Source organism: Magallana gigas, chromosome 4 (genome assembly GCF_963853765.1).
Source record: "Magallana gigas chromosome 4, xbMagGiga1.1, whole genome shotgun sequence".
Classification (NCBI taxonomy): Eukaryota; Metazoa; Mollusca; class Bivalvia; order Ostreida; family Ostreidae; genus Magallana; species Magallana gigas.
In genome coordinates, this window is record NC_088856.1 from 45,055,769 (window position 1) to 45,075,818 (window position 20,050).

At 33.8% G+C, this 20,050-nt stretch overlaps 1 protein-coding gene and 1 non-coding gene across 2 annotated transcripts; both read left to right on the forward strand.

Moving 5' to 3' along the window:
- On the forward strand, positions 1-72 carry Trnae-uuc (transfer RNA glutamic acid (anticodon UUC)). The gene has a single exon. It is a non-coding gene; the product is annotated as a tRNA-Glu (tRNA).
- Positions 73-12,728: 12,656 nt separating this feature from the next.
- On the forward strand, positions 12,729-16,105 carry LOC117681758 (uncharacterized). The gene is made up of 2 exons (XM_066082565.1): positions 12,729-13,484; positions 14,747-16,105. The coding sequence occupies exon 2, from the start codon at positions 14,752-14,754 to the stop codon at positions 15,853-15,855; it is 1,104 nt and encodes a 367-aa protein (XP_065938637.1). The 5' UTR covers positions 12,729-13,484; positions 14,747-14,751; the 3' UTR covers positions 15,856-16,105.
- The last annotated feature ends 3,945 nt before the right edge of the window (positions 16,106-20,050 follow it).

The following is a 20,050-nucleotide window of genomic DNA, read 5'->3' on the forward strand; positions in this document are numbered from 1 at the left end:
TCCGATGTGGTCTAGTGGTTAGGATTCCTGGTTTTCACCCAGGCGGCCCGGGTTCGATTCCCGGCATCGGAACGACCTTTTTTTTGTTAGTTATGAAACAGATTATTATCAATCGTACGCTTATAAAAAAAATCCCATGGTACGTTCTTTTCCACACTGTTATTGATAATTTCGTAGAAAATCGATGTTATATTTTTATATACATACATGTAATATTATTTTAAATTATTTTTGGTAATTTGTGATGCTCATATGATATTTTGCGTTGATTGAATCAGATGAATGTTTATTTCCTAAATATACAATCAAATCCTGTGATATAAAAAAACAACTAAGGCCAGTTTTATATTAACAATCATTTATTTCTAGAGCAAAATTCCACTCTATTGTATATAAGAATTTAAACAATAAAAAACATAATGGGAAAACTTCAGTAATATGTACGTTTTTTTCTAAATGTGGGATCAAAGGAAGCCTCCACCCTTAACAAAAAGTAAATAAATAAGATATCAAAAAGATTTTTCGATAAAACATGCATACATGTATATGAGGATCACAGAAAGTTTGAAACAAATTTAACGGAATAGGACGACTAAGCGATGAAAATGTCTTTTGTTTCCTTCAAATTCTTGATAGGTCAATTGAATATTCATTTTGAGTTGTTCACTGTTAACATGACTTTAAGTCAAAATTATAACGGTGACTACATACTGCAGGTTTAATACACTTTTAATACTTTTGTCTAAAACACAACTCGAACCCCATGCACGAATTTCTCTGATTTGGTTCTTAGATGTTTATGAAAATAAGCCAATTCATGCACAACTAGCTGATAATTAATTCCAACAATAAACTCAGCGTATTTTTTACTTGTCAGATTGGTGCTCTGGCAATTGAAGTACATGATCTTTACAGTGTTCCATATTTTACATGCGCAGATCCATATCAATATATTTTCCAGTAGGTGGAGAATAGTTTTGGGAGCGATGTTCTGTTCGGTTCTTCAATAATTTCCCTCAGACTTGCAGATTGGTACATGTTAGATGTATGTGGATTGTTGGTCACTATAGATATATATGTACCGTCATGCGCATTATTATATATAAATGTGTTCTATTGTCCACGAATATTCACACGTGTACAAGTTAGATATATTATTATCCATGTAAATATTTGTACACTCTCACTGTGTTGGTAAAGCGTTGTCCCACCAAAAGATTGTTCTTATCATCCACACACACACTACGGGGATTCCACACCCCCTGTTGTGATGTGAGTAGTAGAGACAAGAACTGACCGTCCTGATCGAGGAGATGAACGGTGTCACTCTGTGCATCACATATGATGATGTGACCGCGGAGAACATCAGTGCATATTTCATAGGGATCTAACTCTGACCCCTGAGCTGTGTAGGAGAACCCGTATTGTCCTATATTTATCTATTACCACAACAGCGCATATCATATAGTCTGATATACAGATATCACTATTGATGTTTTCTGTGATGTAGTGTGGATACTTGTACAGTTTTTGTCCTTTATTGTCTCTCTACATGTTCTGTATTTCTGTTACTGTCTTGTTGTACCTGGTGACTTTAGATTGTCCTATTTCATTGATCATCCCCACCAGTATGTCCCCGTTGATGTGGGAGGAGTGTATGCTGAGTGGTCCCCAGTCTCCTGTTTTAATGAAGCCCCTGATCATACATGTATTACCGGGTGTTGACCTATTGATGACATCGTTCTCTCTGTCTGTATAGATTAGATCCCCGTCTTGTGTGACTGTGTGGTAGCCTTCAGATCCACCACTGGTTTGTATCTTCGTAGCTGATTCCCCTTCAGAGCTAGTTTTGTTTTAACAAGGTTAGCATGTATACCGCTGATCCAGAGTCGGCGTCTACCTGATTTATCTAGAGATACATGATATATATCATCAACCCATGGTACTTTGTACTTCCAGACCTTGGTGACAGAGGAAGATAGAGACAGTGTTTGTTTTCTGCTTGGATTCTCTCCCTCCTTTTTTTTGCTCTTTTCCTGTTGGTTTTAACTCTGAAGAAGCATTTTCCATGGGTTTTATTTTTCTCATAGCAGGTTTTATATTTGGAACACTTATATCCCCAAATAATTCATTAATATCATCTTCGCAAAACTGCCCAAAAGTAAATTCTGGAAGGACCGGTTTGGTTGATTCTGGAATGTACTTGATTTCGAAATTTTCGAAATCCCCAGAAACTAAATCTATGATATTGCTTAATGACAGGTAGCTGTGAAACTTTGTATCAAGATTTTCAAGGTAATTAATGTATTCCTCATAAGTTGTTTCTTGTAACTTTAACTTTGTGATAAGGGACTCTTCCATGGTATTTACTTCTTCTAGTTTCTTTGAAATCGCAATATCTACCAGGTTTTTGAGGGACTCGGCTTCAGCCTTCTTGAAATATCTGATGTCATCCATTTTTTTCCTAACTGTGGCGCAATCTTTTTGTACCTCAAGTTTTAAACTTAACTTTTGGAAATTGAGAGAAAATGCGCTCGGATATTGAATATTTTTGTCTGGCAACATACAAACCTTTCAGCTAACCTTTCTTCCAAGTCGTCAAATTGATGGCCAAGGTGTTCTTTCGTGAAGGTACACCTAGAACATAAAGGCGCACTGCAATCTTTACAAAGGACATTTATTTGTCGTGTTGGGTGTAGCTTGCATTTTTCTGCAGGAACATGAAGTTTCCGTTGTCTGTAAGGCACTAATTCGTGTTTCTTGGTTTCTGGACTCTTCTGATGGTCATCTCTGTATTGTTCACACATTGGCTTGTGGCAATCATTGCAGTAAAATTGGCAGTGGTTCCTACAGGCTTCACTGCCACACATCGATAAATGCTGGACTGTGTCGGGTTTGTTCTTTTTAGACATAGCCATCTATGAAAAAATAATCATAACTGTTTATATATAACATCCCAACCAACAGAGCAAATCATAAATTATCAAACTATTTTCAAGCAAGTTTCGTAAAGAAAAATTTATTTGAATTGTTTAATGAATAATTGAAAAGAGATCTCAGAATTTAAGATAAAACTTTGGCTTGATTTTTTTTTATAAATATTGAAACACTTCGATTGTAATCTTTATATAATATGGTTGTTTCCTTTGTATTACTTCTAATTTACGAATACGAATCGAATACCTTAACGTTAAAATAGATGTCTTGATAAAATGACGTTGTCCAGTTTGAGTAAATCGAAACAAATATGATCAATAAAAAAAAGGTTTATTACTTAGTGAAATAACATAATTTCAATTAAAAATTAACTTTAATGTATCAATGTGGAGTTTCATTGTCGAATAAACCTATTAAGTGTACACATTAACAGTGACATGATCTTGTATGACTAAAACGAAATTTGTCTTGATAAAAAATGAAAATTTTTAGTTATTTCTCTTTCATCTACATTGAAAATGAAAGTAAAATATTCAATTAAAATTTCATTTTATTTAGAAATGCATTACCAATAAAATATAACATTTTATTTTTCACAATGATTTTTATTTTCAAAATGATATTTCGTACACGTAAAATAAATGTGAAGTATACTTCACATTTAGTATTTTCTCTCACTCAGATCAGGTTCCTATTGATTATGTCTTTGGAAAACACCGGTTTGTTTTTGTTTTGCATTTATATGCACTTTAATCGATGTTTGGAAGGAAAATACACCAGTAATGTTCTATGAAATGTAAATTAAAATAAATTTTTTTAGAACACTTCAATCTCGTTATAAATATTCTACTTACATTTGTAAATAGCTACCGTGTCCATTTTGCATGGAATATTTATATATGGAATGCTTTAGGAGACAATGCCTTATATTGTGTATTTAAGGAGGCCGATTTCGGTTTTTTTGCGGAAAAACTACAATAGCATAACTCTTTATTTTTTAACCATATGTAATTAAAACCAACTCTAGTTTATTTGCGAAAGTTCATGAAAATCGACCGTCTGGTTCTTTTTAGGGACCATCTCAAAATAGAGGTACATTTACTATAGGAATATATAGGAAACTGCACTTCTGCACATCAAAGCAGTTTTTAAAAAAATACTATAATGGCTTTTTTCTCAAATTGTTATACATGTATATGATTAGTATTAAATAGCTTTTCCTACCTTATATGTAAAAAACACAAAATTCTACCGTCTGGTTTTTAGTGGGGGCCATCTCAAAATATTAAAATGCACCAAATTTTGCTATATATTTGGATCATCACGAATGGTGATTGATATAATGGATTCATTCCAAAAATGAGGAAAATGTCCACGAGGATAGCATCATTCTGTATATAGAATTTCAACAGCGTAAAATTTTTACTTTTTCTTTTATGTTATTTCTTATAACGTACTCCTACAAAGCTTCATTTTATCATAACGTCATAAAAGCGCAATGGCAATGCTCCACTACCGCACAACGTAAAAATCGTGTTAAAAATAAAAATTTCCTTTAACAATATAAATATTTTTATCTGTGTTTTGTTTATTGTGTTCAATTTTATAAATGATATCGAAAAAATTCATAAGAAGTATAAATCAACTGTATTATATTAGAATGCGCAAAAACATGCGCAATGCAAACTTAAGTCGGCCTCCTTAAATAACTTACTTGTTCTAATTTTCAAACTTTTGTTATCATTTGTATACCGTCGTTAATTAAGACATACCGTGTTTGTCGTGTAAATGGAAAATGGCACAAGAAAGTCACAACCCTTCAATGCTAGTTCAATATAAGTTATAATTAAAGCAATATGAGCTGCAATTTTTCTTGATTAATTTTTTAAACGAAAATTTTATTTTCTACTAAAATGACAAAAATATTATGGTTTTTAAAATTCTTTTCGCCAAATTTTTGTGAAAAGGGCCGTGAAGGATCCTTAATTGGAGCAAAATTGAATTATCGTCGTCCTGTACAAAAATTTATTTGCTTTATGTTCCTTAGAAGAGATATCTTTCTTCTGTCAAAAATTAATTATTTTTTCCAGCCTTATTTATCATAAAAAATTAAGTTACATGCAGACTTAGGATACTAACAGGTTTTTACAGCAAAATAAAATTCTAAAAAAAAAATACAGCTCATATTGCTTTAACCTGTGCATGAATGCTAAAATTACATGAAAGGTATTTGTATTATTTGAATACTTTACAATATTTCAGCATTGAATCACTACCCGAACAGTGTGTACATTAAATTGAATAACCTTAATCGTTTACCAATACAATAATGATCATTGAATATACTTGAAAACTAATCGAGCGTTGGTGTTGCTTTGTCCTACATAAAGATTGTTATCATATAAAGACAAACAACGAGAATACTATATCCCTCTTTTTTCTGTAAGTAGCAGAGACAATAAGTGACCGTCCTAACCTAGGAGATAAACTACTTTAGTCATACAATTACACACCACGGTGTGACGAAGAATATCAATATATATTCCATTACTAGAGGAATAAACCCTGTTTAGCTAGTGCTGTCTATGTTTTCCTGATTTATTCTTCCCATTCACAGCCTGAAACAAACACGCACATCTCCACAAATGTTTTCTGTAATGTAGTTTGGTAAATTTGATTCTGTCCTTCCACGTCCCTATCAATGCTCTGTATCTCTGTCCTTGATTTCCTGAACCTGGTTCCGGGGCCATAGACGTTAGATGAGCTTACCTTTGGTTAAAAGTGAAGTTAAATAGTTGCACTTTTATCATCAATCTCGTTTTTAACAGACTTTGTCACATAAGGAATTTTGAGCCATCTTTTGTGCAATTTTTTGGGGGAAAATACAAACTTTGAGGTTTGGACACTTAGCAAACTAATACGGCGTGTGATATCGGAATAATACAATATCAGAAAATATAGCCTACAATGGCTCAAAACTCTTCATATTACAACGCTGGATTTTTTTAAGAGACTGATGATAAAAGAGCAACTAATTAACTCTACTTTTAACCAAATATTATAAAATTAATATTTGCTTAAGATTGGCAATAAAGAATATTTCTTATCCAAATGAACGTCTGCTCTCCAGGCTCCGATTTCACAATTATTACAAACTTAAGTTTTTACCTAAGGTTAATTTTAAATCCTGATAATTTACTCCGCTGAAATTTTAGTCAAAATGCGTTTCACAAAACAAACTTAAAATCAATTCTCAGATGAGTTGAATTTGTTAGTTAGCGGAGTGAAGAATTTTCATTGTCCCAGTTGGCCCTTATAACTTCTATATGTTTTCTTTTTTTTTTATTTATTCTCAATAAAAACAATCGTCTGCTTATGTTTAAAACAGAGGAAAATCGGATTAAATCAACAAGTGTCATAATTAAAATGTTAATCAGTCATGAAATTTACACTATGTTATGCTAAATATGGATTACATAACAAAATGGGCTAATACAATATATATCAAACAAAATAAACCTCACATTAATTAGATAATTATTACCTTAAAATCATTATAACGTAGAATCACTGCACAGTTATTCCATTTAACACAAACATTTTGTCAATAAAGATAACTATCCCAAAATATTTATCAAACCTGCATGAAAAACTTCATAAACGCTGATAACTGAGTGGAATAGATTTAAGAAATGAACATTACAGACAATATAATACTGTATTATTTGTGTTTATGACAAATTTATATTGGAGATTTGACTCAAGTCTGCTATGGAGGCAACTTAAGTCTTTTTTCCCAAATTGACTAAAAATAACGACTAAGATTTTTGTTGTTGTAATGCAGAGACCGAGTTTTCTCAAATTTGAGAAAAAAACCTCAAATATTTGAGAAAAACTCAGACTGAAGTTTGAGAGTTTTTTGGTGAAATCGGAACCAGGTAAACAAACAATTTTGAATGTATCACAAGGCACTTGAACGAAATGATTCAAAACGGTTGTACGGTGTGTCGGGGGCTTCAAGTGAGTAAAAGCGGATTCAATTGGTCATATACCGGGATTAGTATTTAGATTTTTTCATGTCACTTGAAAATAATTTGCAAGCGGTAAACGCAGGTAGGACAGGTGAAGAGGTCTCTGGTATGTGCTTTTTTCATTTTTTAAGAATCCTCAGAATATACATCTCTTTTATTGTTTAATGACATATTGCTTTGGAACTTTTTGTCAAGAAACTGTATGAATATTTAAGTGTATGGTAGTCGAGATATTCAAGAATATGGACGCTATACCACCGTTTAATCGGTTTTTTAAATTGACATTTAAGTTTTCTTATTTTGAGTGATATTTCTGTTAAAGTATTTTATTTCATTACTGAAAGCAATAATAAAGAATAATACAAAATAAATACTAGATGCTGTCATTAGACAGTAATACCCGCACCAAGTGTTTGCCCCTAAATAACACTGTTTTGTACCAGTTTAATTAAAAATGAAGGCCACATGCAAACTCCGGTAATACATTTAAAAATTATAATTTTCATAACTGAAGGATGAGATCCCTTCCCATATGATAATACACATGAGCAGTACTTTATGTGCAATTTGGGATTGAACTGTTTGCAGTGAATTTTCAGTTAATCAATAATCTTAACATTTCATGTCATAGAAAGTATAACGGTCTATATAATTATCACAAACAAAATTAAAAATTAAATTATGCCCCCTCCCCGTGGCGGTTGCTGGTTTTAGATTTGCTTCTGTGTGCATACATATGTACATGTACATCATCGTGTGCACAGATTTAGAGAAGGGGTGGGAGTGAGGGGTCCAGACCCCCCCCCCATGAAAATTCATTTATATCAATTTTAAAATTACCAAAAATACACCTTGGACCCCAGTGCTCTTACAGACATGTAAACGCTCTAACCCACTGCGCTTCAATGTTAGGTAACATTATTTGGGGGTTAATATTTAATATACTCTATTATTTATCTCAATAGGAAGTATACATCACAATATGCAGGTGTCCTGCATCACCTTAAAGCTGTTATTTACCTAATAAAATGGTGCAAGTGAATTTAAATAATAGGTCATAAAAATACATGCATGTTACAAATAACTGATCTTTGTCTGAAGTTACGTACACAACACAGGTCTGCAGGTATCATTAGCGGGTACTAGTTTTACCCAGCTCTTCGATTAGATGGGTTCGCGTGTATATATATATCATGTCTGTGTTTTTCATATGCAGAAAAGGATTAGTTAAGATCAGCTAAAGGAATTCATTATTGTGTTTTAATTGGATTATCATTATGATGCTGACCAATATAGGTTAGCATAATACATGTAGTAGCAGTAGCACAATATAATGATATGCCAGCATACATAAGTTCTACTTTCACCTTCTAAATGTGATCTCCCTTTGACAGCATACTGTATCATCATCTTTTAATATTTAAATAAGCTTATCGTCGTTACCTATCCTATCGCATTTGTAAAGTTTCTGTCATTTTAGTTGCAAATGTCATTTTTTTTCATTTGTCAGACTTGCACTATTGAGTTGACCCCATCTTGACCCTGTATAAACAATTTCTTATTAAATTTGTGTATTACATGTAAGTAAGTGTACTAGACACTTAATTATCATTTTTATATGAGTTATAATAGGAAGGAAGGAGCATTTCTTTCTTAATGTATTATAATGCATCAAATACAATGTAGGTCATGACCTTATGGGACTAGCTGTTCTGACCCCACGAAACAGGAAAATACAAAATATCTTCTAATGTCATTATGATGCATCAAATGGTGTAAAGTACATTAATGACCCCCGGGTGTTGTCTTTAACTCGCTTTGCCCGAGTAAGTGCATATAGGAGAGTTGATTAAAATCAACTCCCAATAAAGTATTTTATCTTGATATTCATATGTTACAGTAGTGTTTGATCCATGTGGGTAATTCCTAGCCTAATGATGTCACTGCTTTGTTTAGGAGACTTTAAAATTGCCCCAAAAAGGTGAATACACATGCATAATACATTTTGTTTATAAATCTTAAAAACTGAATAAAGCAATTTCAAAATGTTAATGTGCATCAGGAGAGGAAAAGCAATCAAGAAATGATTTAAAATTTGCTACTGCACACACGTAAGAATGTATTAGGAAGACTGAATCTTAAGAACCAGGTTAGATTTGGGGGGGGGGGGGGTGAATGTGGAGTATAAACATTTATAATTTGAATCATTTATTGTTATTAATTTTAACTGTTAATGAATACTAATTATTGATCCCAAGGTAGAAATAAGACCTCTGATCATATCTCAATAGATCATTTGTCAATTATGCAAGGTGTAATGCAATTTTTTTTTGAATAAATTTTTTTACCAGTTTATAAAAGTTTTTAGACACCCAAATTATATTTTGATTTAATAGATCATTCGACAATTAAGGGGGGAAGGGCCGCTTTATATTTGAGTTTGTTTGGGGTTGGGGGTTCCAAGTCATATATTTGACAATTTTTTAATGTAATTTAGAATAAGACAAAGCCATACTACAGTCATGAACATGAATAGTATAGAACAAAACACAAACTGATACATGTATATATACATAGGAAGTATTACAAAACATAGATGATTGATCTATATCTGGGTATATCTGGGTTCTTAAATTGAATCATATATCATGTACATATTATATATATATTATTGTTTCTTTGTTCAAGGCATTTCAGATGGTATGTAGGTGATCCCAATTGCTCTTCCTAAAATTATCAAATATCATAAAAACCACTGATATCCCCACCTTAATCCAAAGATATTATTCCTCCTTAGGTCATGGCACATCAGATCATTATGGCATGTAAGTCATGACCCTAACGGGTGTCAAAAGGGTGTGGGGTCTAACATTGAACCTTGTAGGAAGAATCGTAGACTCTATTTTAAATGGTAACTTGAAAACGGACAAAGATAAGAATATAGGGTTTTCATAATCATATATTGACTGTTACTGGCAATATATAGGGTTTATTAGATCTGACCCCTGGGGTCATCCCCACCCCCCAGGAATTTGAAACTACCACATATCTCAGAAACTGTTATAATCATGACCCCTAGACCATATATATTCATGTTTCTGATGTCAAGGGGCATCAAATGTTACGTAGGTCATGGGCCCTGTGGGTGGTCCTGACCCCCTCAAACAGCAAGTCCCTTAATATCTTCAAAACAGTTGAGATCCCCACCCTTAAACCATATATATTCTTGTTCCTTGTGTCAAGGGGCATCAAACGGTATGAAGGTCATGGGCCCCGGGGGTGGTCATGACCCCCCTTGAACAGGAAGTACACAAAATATCTCGAAAACGGTTGAGATCCCCACCCCTTAACCATATATATTCTTGATCCTTAAAGGGCATCAAAAGATATGTAGGTAATGGGCCTCAGGGTTAAATTTTATTTTTTCAAAACTGTAATGCACATCAACGTTGATCTATGGAACAGTTCCTATCATATCCCAAGATATGATGTGTCTATCCATTAAAATATAAAAGGAGTTCTAGGATCTATGTTTTTTTGAAGTGATAAACGTCAATTTTCTGCTACTTTTTGACTCCCTGGATGAAATTTAAATTTTTAAAACCTTACTGCACATCTATAGAACAGTCCCTATCATATCCCAAGATATGATGTGTCTATCCATTAAATCATAAGAGGAGTTCTGGGATCTATGGGGTTTTTTTGAGTGATAAACGTCAATTTTCTGCTACTATTTGACTCCCTGGATGAAATTTAGATTTTTAAAAATCTTATTGCACATCTTTAGGACAGCCCCAAATATATCCCAAGAGATGACGTAGCTACCCCAAAAGTTGTGAGAGGAGTTCTGGGAACCATACTTTTTTTGCAAAAAAAACGTCATTTTTTGTTGCCCACTGATCCCCTTAATAAAAAAAAAATTCTCGAACCTGATCACACTTCAATATGACACCCCCAATCATATTCTAGAAGATCATTTGGCTACTGCAAAAAGAAAATGACGTTTTTGAAACCAGTTTTTTTGTAAAAAAAAAAAACACGTCATTTTTCAGCAATTTATTGACCCCCAGGACAAAATTGAAAATTCCGAAACCTTATTGCGCATCTATAGGATACCCTAAAACATATTCCAAGAGATGATTTGTCTACTTTTGAAAATGTAGGAGGAGTTCGAGGAAGAAGGTTTTTTGTGAAAAAACGTCATTTTTTATCAATTATTTGACCCCCAGGACTACCAGAGAATTTTTAAAACCTTTTTACAAAACAACATGACACCCCAAATCAAACTCTAAGAGTTCAGATTGCTGGTTTATAAGATGTTAGAGCAGTTTGAGAAAGTAAAACGTGACAGACGGACGGACGGACGGACGGACGGAACAGAGTAACAACAATATACCCGAACTTTCTTTAGAAAGTGCGGGTATAATAATGATATAATAAATATATACATGTGAGCAGGAGTGATTTGACGGTGTATATGCAATTATTTATAGACATTGTTAATATCTATTGCAATCAATAATAAAGCATGTCAATATTTTTGATAACTGCTTTAATGCGGTTACAATCGCAACAAGGGAACACGAAATTGGTAAATATTTAAAGATCGATCTTGAATCAAAATGATGGGGTATCGAGTTTAAATGTCAAAACTATCAGGAGGGGACAACAGAAAAGAAGGAACCGGATCTAAACAATATAAATGCACACAGTAGAAGCAAACTTTAGTGTTTTAGCCATGAACATCCTGAATAATATTTTTGTTCAAAATTCAAAGGCATTGGGTGTCCTCCTTGAATAGTCACACAAAGGCATATTTTCTTATCTTTTTTAACTACAAACTCAAGGTATTTGATCATAAATCTGTAAAGACGTTTGTTTAAACTCCAGAATGAATAAATATTAAGAGAGTATCTTAATGCAAATGATTTCACTTACAATCCAATCTTGATAAACTGAGATAGAGATTGTAAATTTATTCGTTTTTAATTAGAATAAATTTTAAAACGTTTTGTGTTTATTGTTCAAAATAAAAACAAAAGTAAACAGACAGACAAACAATAACAAATTATATTGCGTAAATATATTATATAGTGATTTCATTTTAATGGTTGGAAAATAGCAAACTACATGTTTTATACCTTTCTTGACGAAGACCTTTTTTCCTATATTTATAAGAAGAAATAATGAAATAAACTTTTTATCTAACACAACTGATAATTAAAGTAAATACAATTATTAAGAAATTGGGATAAGGCTGCCCCCACCCTTTTTCACTTTGAAAAAACGGTCGATATTTTGTCTTAATGATAAATAATGCATATGTATAATTATAGCCACCGCATATAGAATAGAATGTTAAATATTTTTATATTCATTCTATAACAAATGATTTATTTGATTATTTTGACAACATTTACCATTGATTTACCGAAGATTTATAACACAAAACAACAATTATGTTAATAATTGTATTTATGTGTTGAATGCTATAATTTTATTTGCTGATTTATTGTATTTTTCATGTTTATGTTTGATTAGATAAGTTGCATTTCTTTCCCAGGCCTTGTAGAGGTCGTTGGCCATATTATGTAATTTCCCTGCAGTGGTCACTGTCCATGTCTATTTTTAGCCCAAATTCCTAGTCTAAAAACCTCCCAGTGACCTATTATGTAATTGCTAAAAATTCCATGGTGTAATTCTCCCCAAATTTAATTTAATAGCCAATCAAATAAGGCGATACGGTCACGTGGTTTGATGCGGTCAGTATATGACCAGTGAGAGTAGGGTCATTCTGTCTTCATCTATGAGAGTGTTAGCACGAGTAATGTTTTGATACAGTAGGTTTTTGAAACGCAGTTTCTAGTTTTTTGTTGTATGCGATATCGTATGATTATTTCTGCTGGTTCCGGTTGGGGTACAATATGTAAACAATGAGTATTTTAAATGTGTGCGTGATTGGATAATCTTACATCAGAAGATTATAAGAGATTATTGTATGCAGACAGAAACAGACAATCTGAATTTGGACCCTAAAGTGTATAAAGTATCATTTAGTGGAAAAGGCGGTTTGAGATTAAGCAAGCGTGTCTTCAGGGCGGAGATTCTGCATTTTGACTCAATTTCTGATGTGGTGTTTTTACAGATTAGTGAAAATGATATCTGTGAAAGTACAAACAGTGAGAAATTAGCTAGGGATATTATATCTCTTGGACAGTATTTAAGAGATGGTGTTGGAGTAAAATTAGTGATAATAGGCCAGTTAATTCGCCGAATGCAGTTTGCATCATGCCAAAATTTTAACGTCTTTGTGGTTCAGACTAATGAACATTTGAAACGTTTTGCTGAGCCCCTTGGTGGAATTTATTTCTGGGGACATCGGGGGTTTTGGAAGGACTTTCATTATTTAGGCCCGGATGGTGTCCATCTGCTGTGTACCCCTGCCGAGGACCAGCCCATGAGGAAGTTTCGCCGCAGCATTAGGAATGCAGTGATCCTGCACTCAAAAGTTTTGAGGCCAATATGATTTTAGATCTTATGTGCTACCACTCTAGAATAATGATATTCAATGATATGTGAATATATATATCCATATTTATATATATTTACATTTTATTTGTTTTAATTAAGACAGTGTAGGGGCAGTTTATGTCTTAACTCCCTGAAATTTAAATGCGTGATTTTTTCATGTTGATGAGTATCAGTTCAAGTTTTACCTTTCATTTTGAACTAAGCGTTTTGGCTGGAACTGATAAATTTTATGTTTGGTGAGTTTGCATACTAAAGAATCATGAAGGAATATTGGGTCTGTGTTACCTATATGACCAGTGGGACATGTTTCATTCCAATTATAATTTAATGTTAACATGTAATTAAAAATCATGTTGAGACTATTTAGTTACATGAATGTTTGAATCTACATGTACTAATAATGATGAAGGAACATTGGGTCTGTGTTACCCATATGGTCAGTGGGACATGTTCCTTACAATTATGAATTTAATGTTAATAATGTTATGTAATTAAAGTCATGTTGGGACTATTTAGTTACATAATGTTTGAATCTACATGTACTAATAATGATGAAGGAACATTGGGTCTGTGTTACCCATATGGTCAGTGGGACATGTTCCTTACAATTATGAATTTAATGTTAATAATGTTATGTAATTAAAGTCATGATGGACTATTTAGTTACATAATGTTTGAATCTACATGTACTAATAATGATGAAGGAACATTGGGTCTGTGTTACCCATATGGTCAGTGGGACATGTTCCTTACAATTATGAATTTAATGTTAATAATGTTATGTAATTAAAGTCATGTTGGGACTATTTAGTTACATAATGTTTGAATCTACATGTACTAATAATGATGAAGGAACATTGGGTCTGTGTTACCCATATGGTCAGTGGGACATGTTCCTTACAATTATGAATTTAATGTTAATAATGTAATGTAATTAAAGTCATGATGGACTATTTAGTTACATAATGTTTGAATCTACATGTACTAATAATGATGAAGGAACATTGGGTCTGTGTTACCCATATGGTCAGTGGGACATGTTCCTATTATTATGAATTTTATGTTAACATGTACATGTATATCAAAATCTGTGTTGGTATTCGCTTAACTATCAGGTCAAAATACCAAGTACATGGTTGAAATCATCTATTAATGCAAAAGTTATTATGAAAAAATGCTTATGGGTTAGGCTAATCATATATGTGAAAGGATAGGATTCATACTTATTATTCTTATTATATATTTAGCCATTATGCCACCCAAAAAGAGAGCCATGAGAGATGATGTGGCAACGGGAGGAGTACCACCACCAACACCACCAACTGAAGTACATAATGGGAAAAAAGGGCAAAAAAGAACCCGAAAACACGCGGAGACTGACACTGTCAATGTGCTATCAAATCTTGATTATGAACTTCTGGCAAAAGAAATTGTAAACCAACAAAAAGCTGCTAGTGAGAAACAAAACATCGGTGAAAGTGTTGGGCAACCTCCAATGGTGAATTCTGTTGAGGATACTGCACCAGTAGTTGGGGAAGCTATACCGGCCGCTGCCACAATTCCTGCCTCTGCGGCTGCCACAATTCCTGCCTCTGCACTGGGAACATTACTGGATAATGTGTTCACAGGTGAGCCCGCAGGCAATTTATCTCAGAGTACGGGTAGTAGTTTTGCATGCTTTAGTAGCCCTCAAATTCACTTATCAGATTGTGTGCCTCTAGGAGCATCAGTTTCCTCCAAACTGAAACTTAAAATTTGGAACAATGAATTTGTTGACGTAAAAAATTTATTGCCGACCTCAGGAGATGAACCCCTTTCAATTGTGGTACAAGCGGGGAAAATTGAGCTACAACAAGCGGCTTCACATAAAACACCTATTACAATCCATCAATGGACAGATGCTTTTCTGGTATTCAGTACAATTTACTTACAGAAATTTCCCCATGAGGCATGCAATCTGTTAAAATACATGTTTATAATTAGGGAGATTCACAAGCTTCATGGGGACCAACCCTATGATGAGTCATTTAGGAAAATAAGAGAGACATCCCTCCTGCCGTGGGAGAGAGTAGTAACAGAGTTGCGACTTAAGGTAGCCTCTATGGGTTTAAAGTCTCCTACCCAATTCCAAGCTTATAATGGTAAACAGCAGCCCTTTCGGGCAAAACAGTGCTACAATTATAACGATGGGCAACAATGTAACTCCCTACCCTGTCGATTCGCCCATACTTGCCAAGCCTGTAGTGGACCCCACCCCCGATTTCAGTGTAGAAACATGTCATCCAAATCTATCACATCAAACAGGAATAGCGCTGGTTCTTCCAACTCCAGTAAACCCGTTAAGACTTCACAATGAACTATTAGGTTATGAGGCAGATGAATTAAAATTGTTAGTGAATGGCTTTACATTTGGGTGTAGATGAGGCTGTGTTAAGTCCCCTTCCATTCATCCTCCTCATAATCATAAGTCTACATATGAGCACCCAGACGTTATTGAAGATTACATTCATACGGGTTTAAGTAAGCAGAGGATAGCTGGCCCATTCACAAGACCCCCTTTACCTCTTTTTAAAACTTCTCCTCTGGGGGTTGTACCAAAATCCGAGCAAAACGGTTTCGAATCATTCATGATTTATCCTTTCCTGCTCAGGACTACCTAGGGAATACTCTCAGGTTCATTATGTTTCAATTATACGATACTCAGTTTGGTGCATCAATATGGGATGGTTTCACTTATGGCTAAAACAGATATAAAGGATGCCTTCAGAATAATCCCCGTGAACCCAAAGGATTATCATTTTTTGGGTTTTACTCGGAAAGGTCAGTTCTACTACGAACGCTGTTTGCCACTGGGGACAAGTAGCTCTTGTCAAATATTTAAGAAGTTAGGTACAGCTCTTCAATGGGTTATGTTAAACAAGCTAGAAGCAGGGGGTATGTCTCATACCTCCTCAGTCTGAAAAATGTAAAAATCATTTGATGAATTTGTTTGATTTATGTGGAAGGATTAATATTTCAATTAATGGTAAGAAAACTTTCTGGCCAGTAACATGCATCACCATTTATGGTATTTTAGGTTGATTCTATTGATATGATGAGTCGGCTGCCACCAGACAAATTAGAAAAATGTTGGACTCTTGTATATCAGTTTAGTAGGCGTAAAAAAGTTACTTTGCAGGAGCTTCAATCATTAATTGGAGTCTTAAATTTTGCTTGTTTGGTAGTAGTTCCTGGTAGGGCATTTTTACGTCGTTTGATTGACTTGACTATAGGTGTGAAAAAACCTTATTATCGAAAAAAAATTAATAATGAGGTAAGAGCTGATTTAGCCATGTGGCTAGATTTTCTTCAAAATTTCAATGGAAAATCAGTTCTTTTTCCAGAGGAATGGGAATTTTCAGATGTCACGCGACTATTTACAGATGCTTCTGGTTTTGTTAGGATTTGCTGCTGTGTTTGGTTCAAAATGGTTTGCTGATGAGTGGACACAAACTCTACCTTTGCAAATTGCCGTAAAAGAATTGTTTCCAATTGTTTTGGCTTTGGAAATTTGGGGTTCAGAGATGGCAAATAGAAAAATCTTCAGATGTCAGATAATATGGCAGTGGTAGAAGTAATCAATAAACAGTCCAGTAAGGAAAAGTGCCTCATGCATCTACTTCGGTGTTTTCGGATAGTGGCAGCAACACATGCTGCACAGTTAGGCTATTCTGAGAGTTTTATTCAGCATTTAGGCCGCTGGAACTCCAATGCATTACACATATATATTAGAATACAATCGTTTCAACTGTAATTATTTGTATCTACATTCTTTCTTACCCCTGCAGTTTATTTATAGCAGGCCAGTGATTAACTGCTGCTATTGATCTGTACCAAAAAATGTCCTTATGTTTGTTACTTTTTCCATAAGATAATCTTGTGCGTAAAATAAGGAGGGTGTCTCAATTAATTTTGTTAGTTATAGTATGTTAACAGGTGTAGTAATGTGTAATGATAGGTCAGTGTTTAACTGCTATTTTTTAGTTGCACATTGTGTCTTTAGAAATTGTTAGTACAACTTTATAGTTAGTCTATTAGAGTGCCTGCGGGTTATCACCTTGGAATTGCCATTCATGTTACATTTGTACGGGTTATAGTATAATGAATTATATGCACTTATTGCCAGGTCAGTGTGTAACTGCTGGTAACAGTATGCCAAGTCAGTGTTTAACTGTTGGTACATTTGACTATAAACTGTGATTTGTGTATGTGTTCACATCAGCATCAACAAGTGCACAACTCACCTTGGATGGCACAATGGAATTGCCAATTGTCATTATGCAATTCACATTTGGTGGCATATTTTATTTTTGAGGTGCCATCTTTTTGCTGGTTTTGTATATAATTTTGAACAAAATATTGTTTTTCTGTATTTTAAGGGGATCAGCATATTGATAAGTTATTTAACATTTTGTGTGAACAGTTTTGGGTCTGATCCCCTACTATGTTGTTTATATTTTTCTTTACTTTCGTCATTTTTAATAAATGACATATTTCATCATGCACAAGTGTTGAGTTCATTTATCAGACAGCAAAAACGGAGCTGCGGTGAGGTTGTGCAGCATGAGAAAACATAAAACAACAATTATGTTAATAATTGTATTTATGTGTTGAATGCTATAATTTTATTTGCTGATTTATTGTATTTTTCATGTTTATGTTTGATTAGATAAGTTGCATTTCTTTCCCAGGCATTGTAGAGGTCGTTGGCCATATTATGTAATTTCCCTGCAGTGGTCACTGTCATTGTCTATTTTTAGCCCAAATTCCTAGTCTAAAAACCTCCCAGTGACCTATTATGTAATTGCTAAAAATTCCATGGTGTAATTCTCCCCAAATTTAATTTAATAGCCAATCAAATTAAGCGATACGGTCACGTGGTTTGATGCGGTCAGTATCTGACCAGTGAGAGTAGGGTCATTCTGTCTTCATCTATGAGAGTGTTAGCACGAGTAATGTTTTGATACACCCACCACCATCCCCGTTTCTCCACTCCAATATTCGAAAGTTGCATACATGTACAAAATATTGTTATTTTGCATATGGCATATTTTATTTTTGAGGTGCCATCTTTTTGCTGGTTTTGTATATATTGTATATAATTTTGAACAAAATATTGTTTTTCTGTATTTTAAGGGGATCAGCATATTGATAAGTTAATTAACATTTTGTGTGAACAGTTTTGGGTCTGATCCCCTACTATGTTGTTTATATTTAGGTCTTTCCACCTTTCAGGTGAAAGACCTCTTGTTTTCTTTATGTTTTTTCTTCTTCTTCTTCTTCTTTTTTTCTATTTAGCTCGGAGTGACTTTTTTATTATTAGAGTTATCCAAACAATGTGAACTTGATGTAATTGCTCATTAAAAGTTATGGTACCAATTGACCCAGTGTCAAAGAACTCCCAGAACTTACAGAGTTATTGCCCTTTGAGAAGGAAATGCTTGTTATCGCTACTCCTCTGAAACCATAAGAGATAGAGATTTGGAACTTTTACCAATGTCTTCATTACATTTAGAGGGTTCTTCAATCTATTCATACCAAAAAGATCTGAGGCCCCCTTGTAGTAGTTATTGCCCCTGAAAGTATTTAAATTTCCATAAAATCACTTCCAACTTCTTTATTATTTATCATAGAGACTTCGGACCACTTGGGATGGAAACGTCTACCTTGGCCGAACAAAATGACAAAAAGGTCAAAGGTCAAGGTAATTTGAGAAGCCGTTAATTAAAGAGTTTTTATATCTCTTTTGTTAAGGGTGGTAGAGAAAAACTTTTTTATGGATTTAGTAGGACATCTTAAGACAATTTAAAATATAGCCCCTTGGCTCATACTTTTTAATAATTACAGAGTTATAGCCCCTATTGTACGAAATGCTTGTTATCGCTACTCCTCTGAAACCATAAAAGATAAAGACTTGGAACTTTTACCAATGTATTCAGTACACTTGGAGAATTCTTCAATCTATTCATACCGAAAGGATCTGAGGCCCTCTTCTAGTAGTTATTCCCCCTGAAAGTTTTTAATTTTCTATAAAATCATTTCCAACTTTTTTATTATTTGTCGTACAGACTTCGGACCACTTAAAATAGAAGCCTCTACCTTGGCCAAACAAAATGACATAAAGGTCAAAGGTCAACGTCATTTAGAAGTATTTTAATTAATGAATTTTCATATCATTAGAAATACAGAATTATAGTAAGGGTTTCAATAGCTTGCTGGATTGCGTAATATGGTATTCAATTGTGTCAGCCAGGTATCACATCAAGTCCTGTGGTTACTCAAGTGGAACTTGTTATTCATTTTGTACAAAGACAGCTAGCCTGTAGAACACTCTCTTCTATTGTTAGCTTTACTGTTTATACGATTGTGTAAAGAATATTCACTTGGCTCAGTTTTGTTCATAGTAAGTGGAAAAAAATTCAGAAAAGTAATTAGATAAATCTTTACCGATATATACCACACGGAATTTTTAAAGAAATGGCTTGATAATAATAAAACTAAAAAATCTCTTT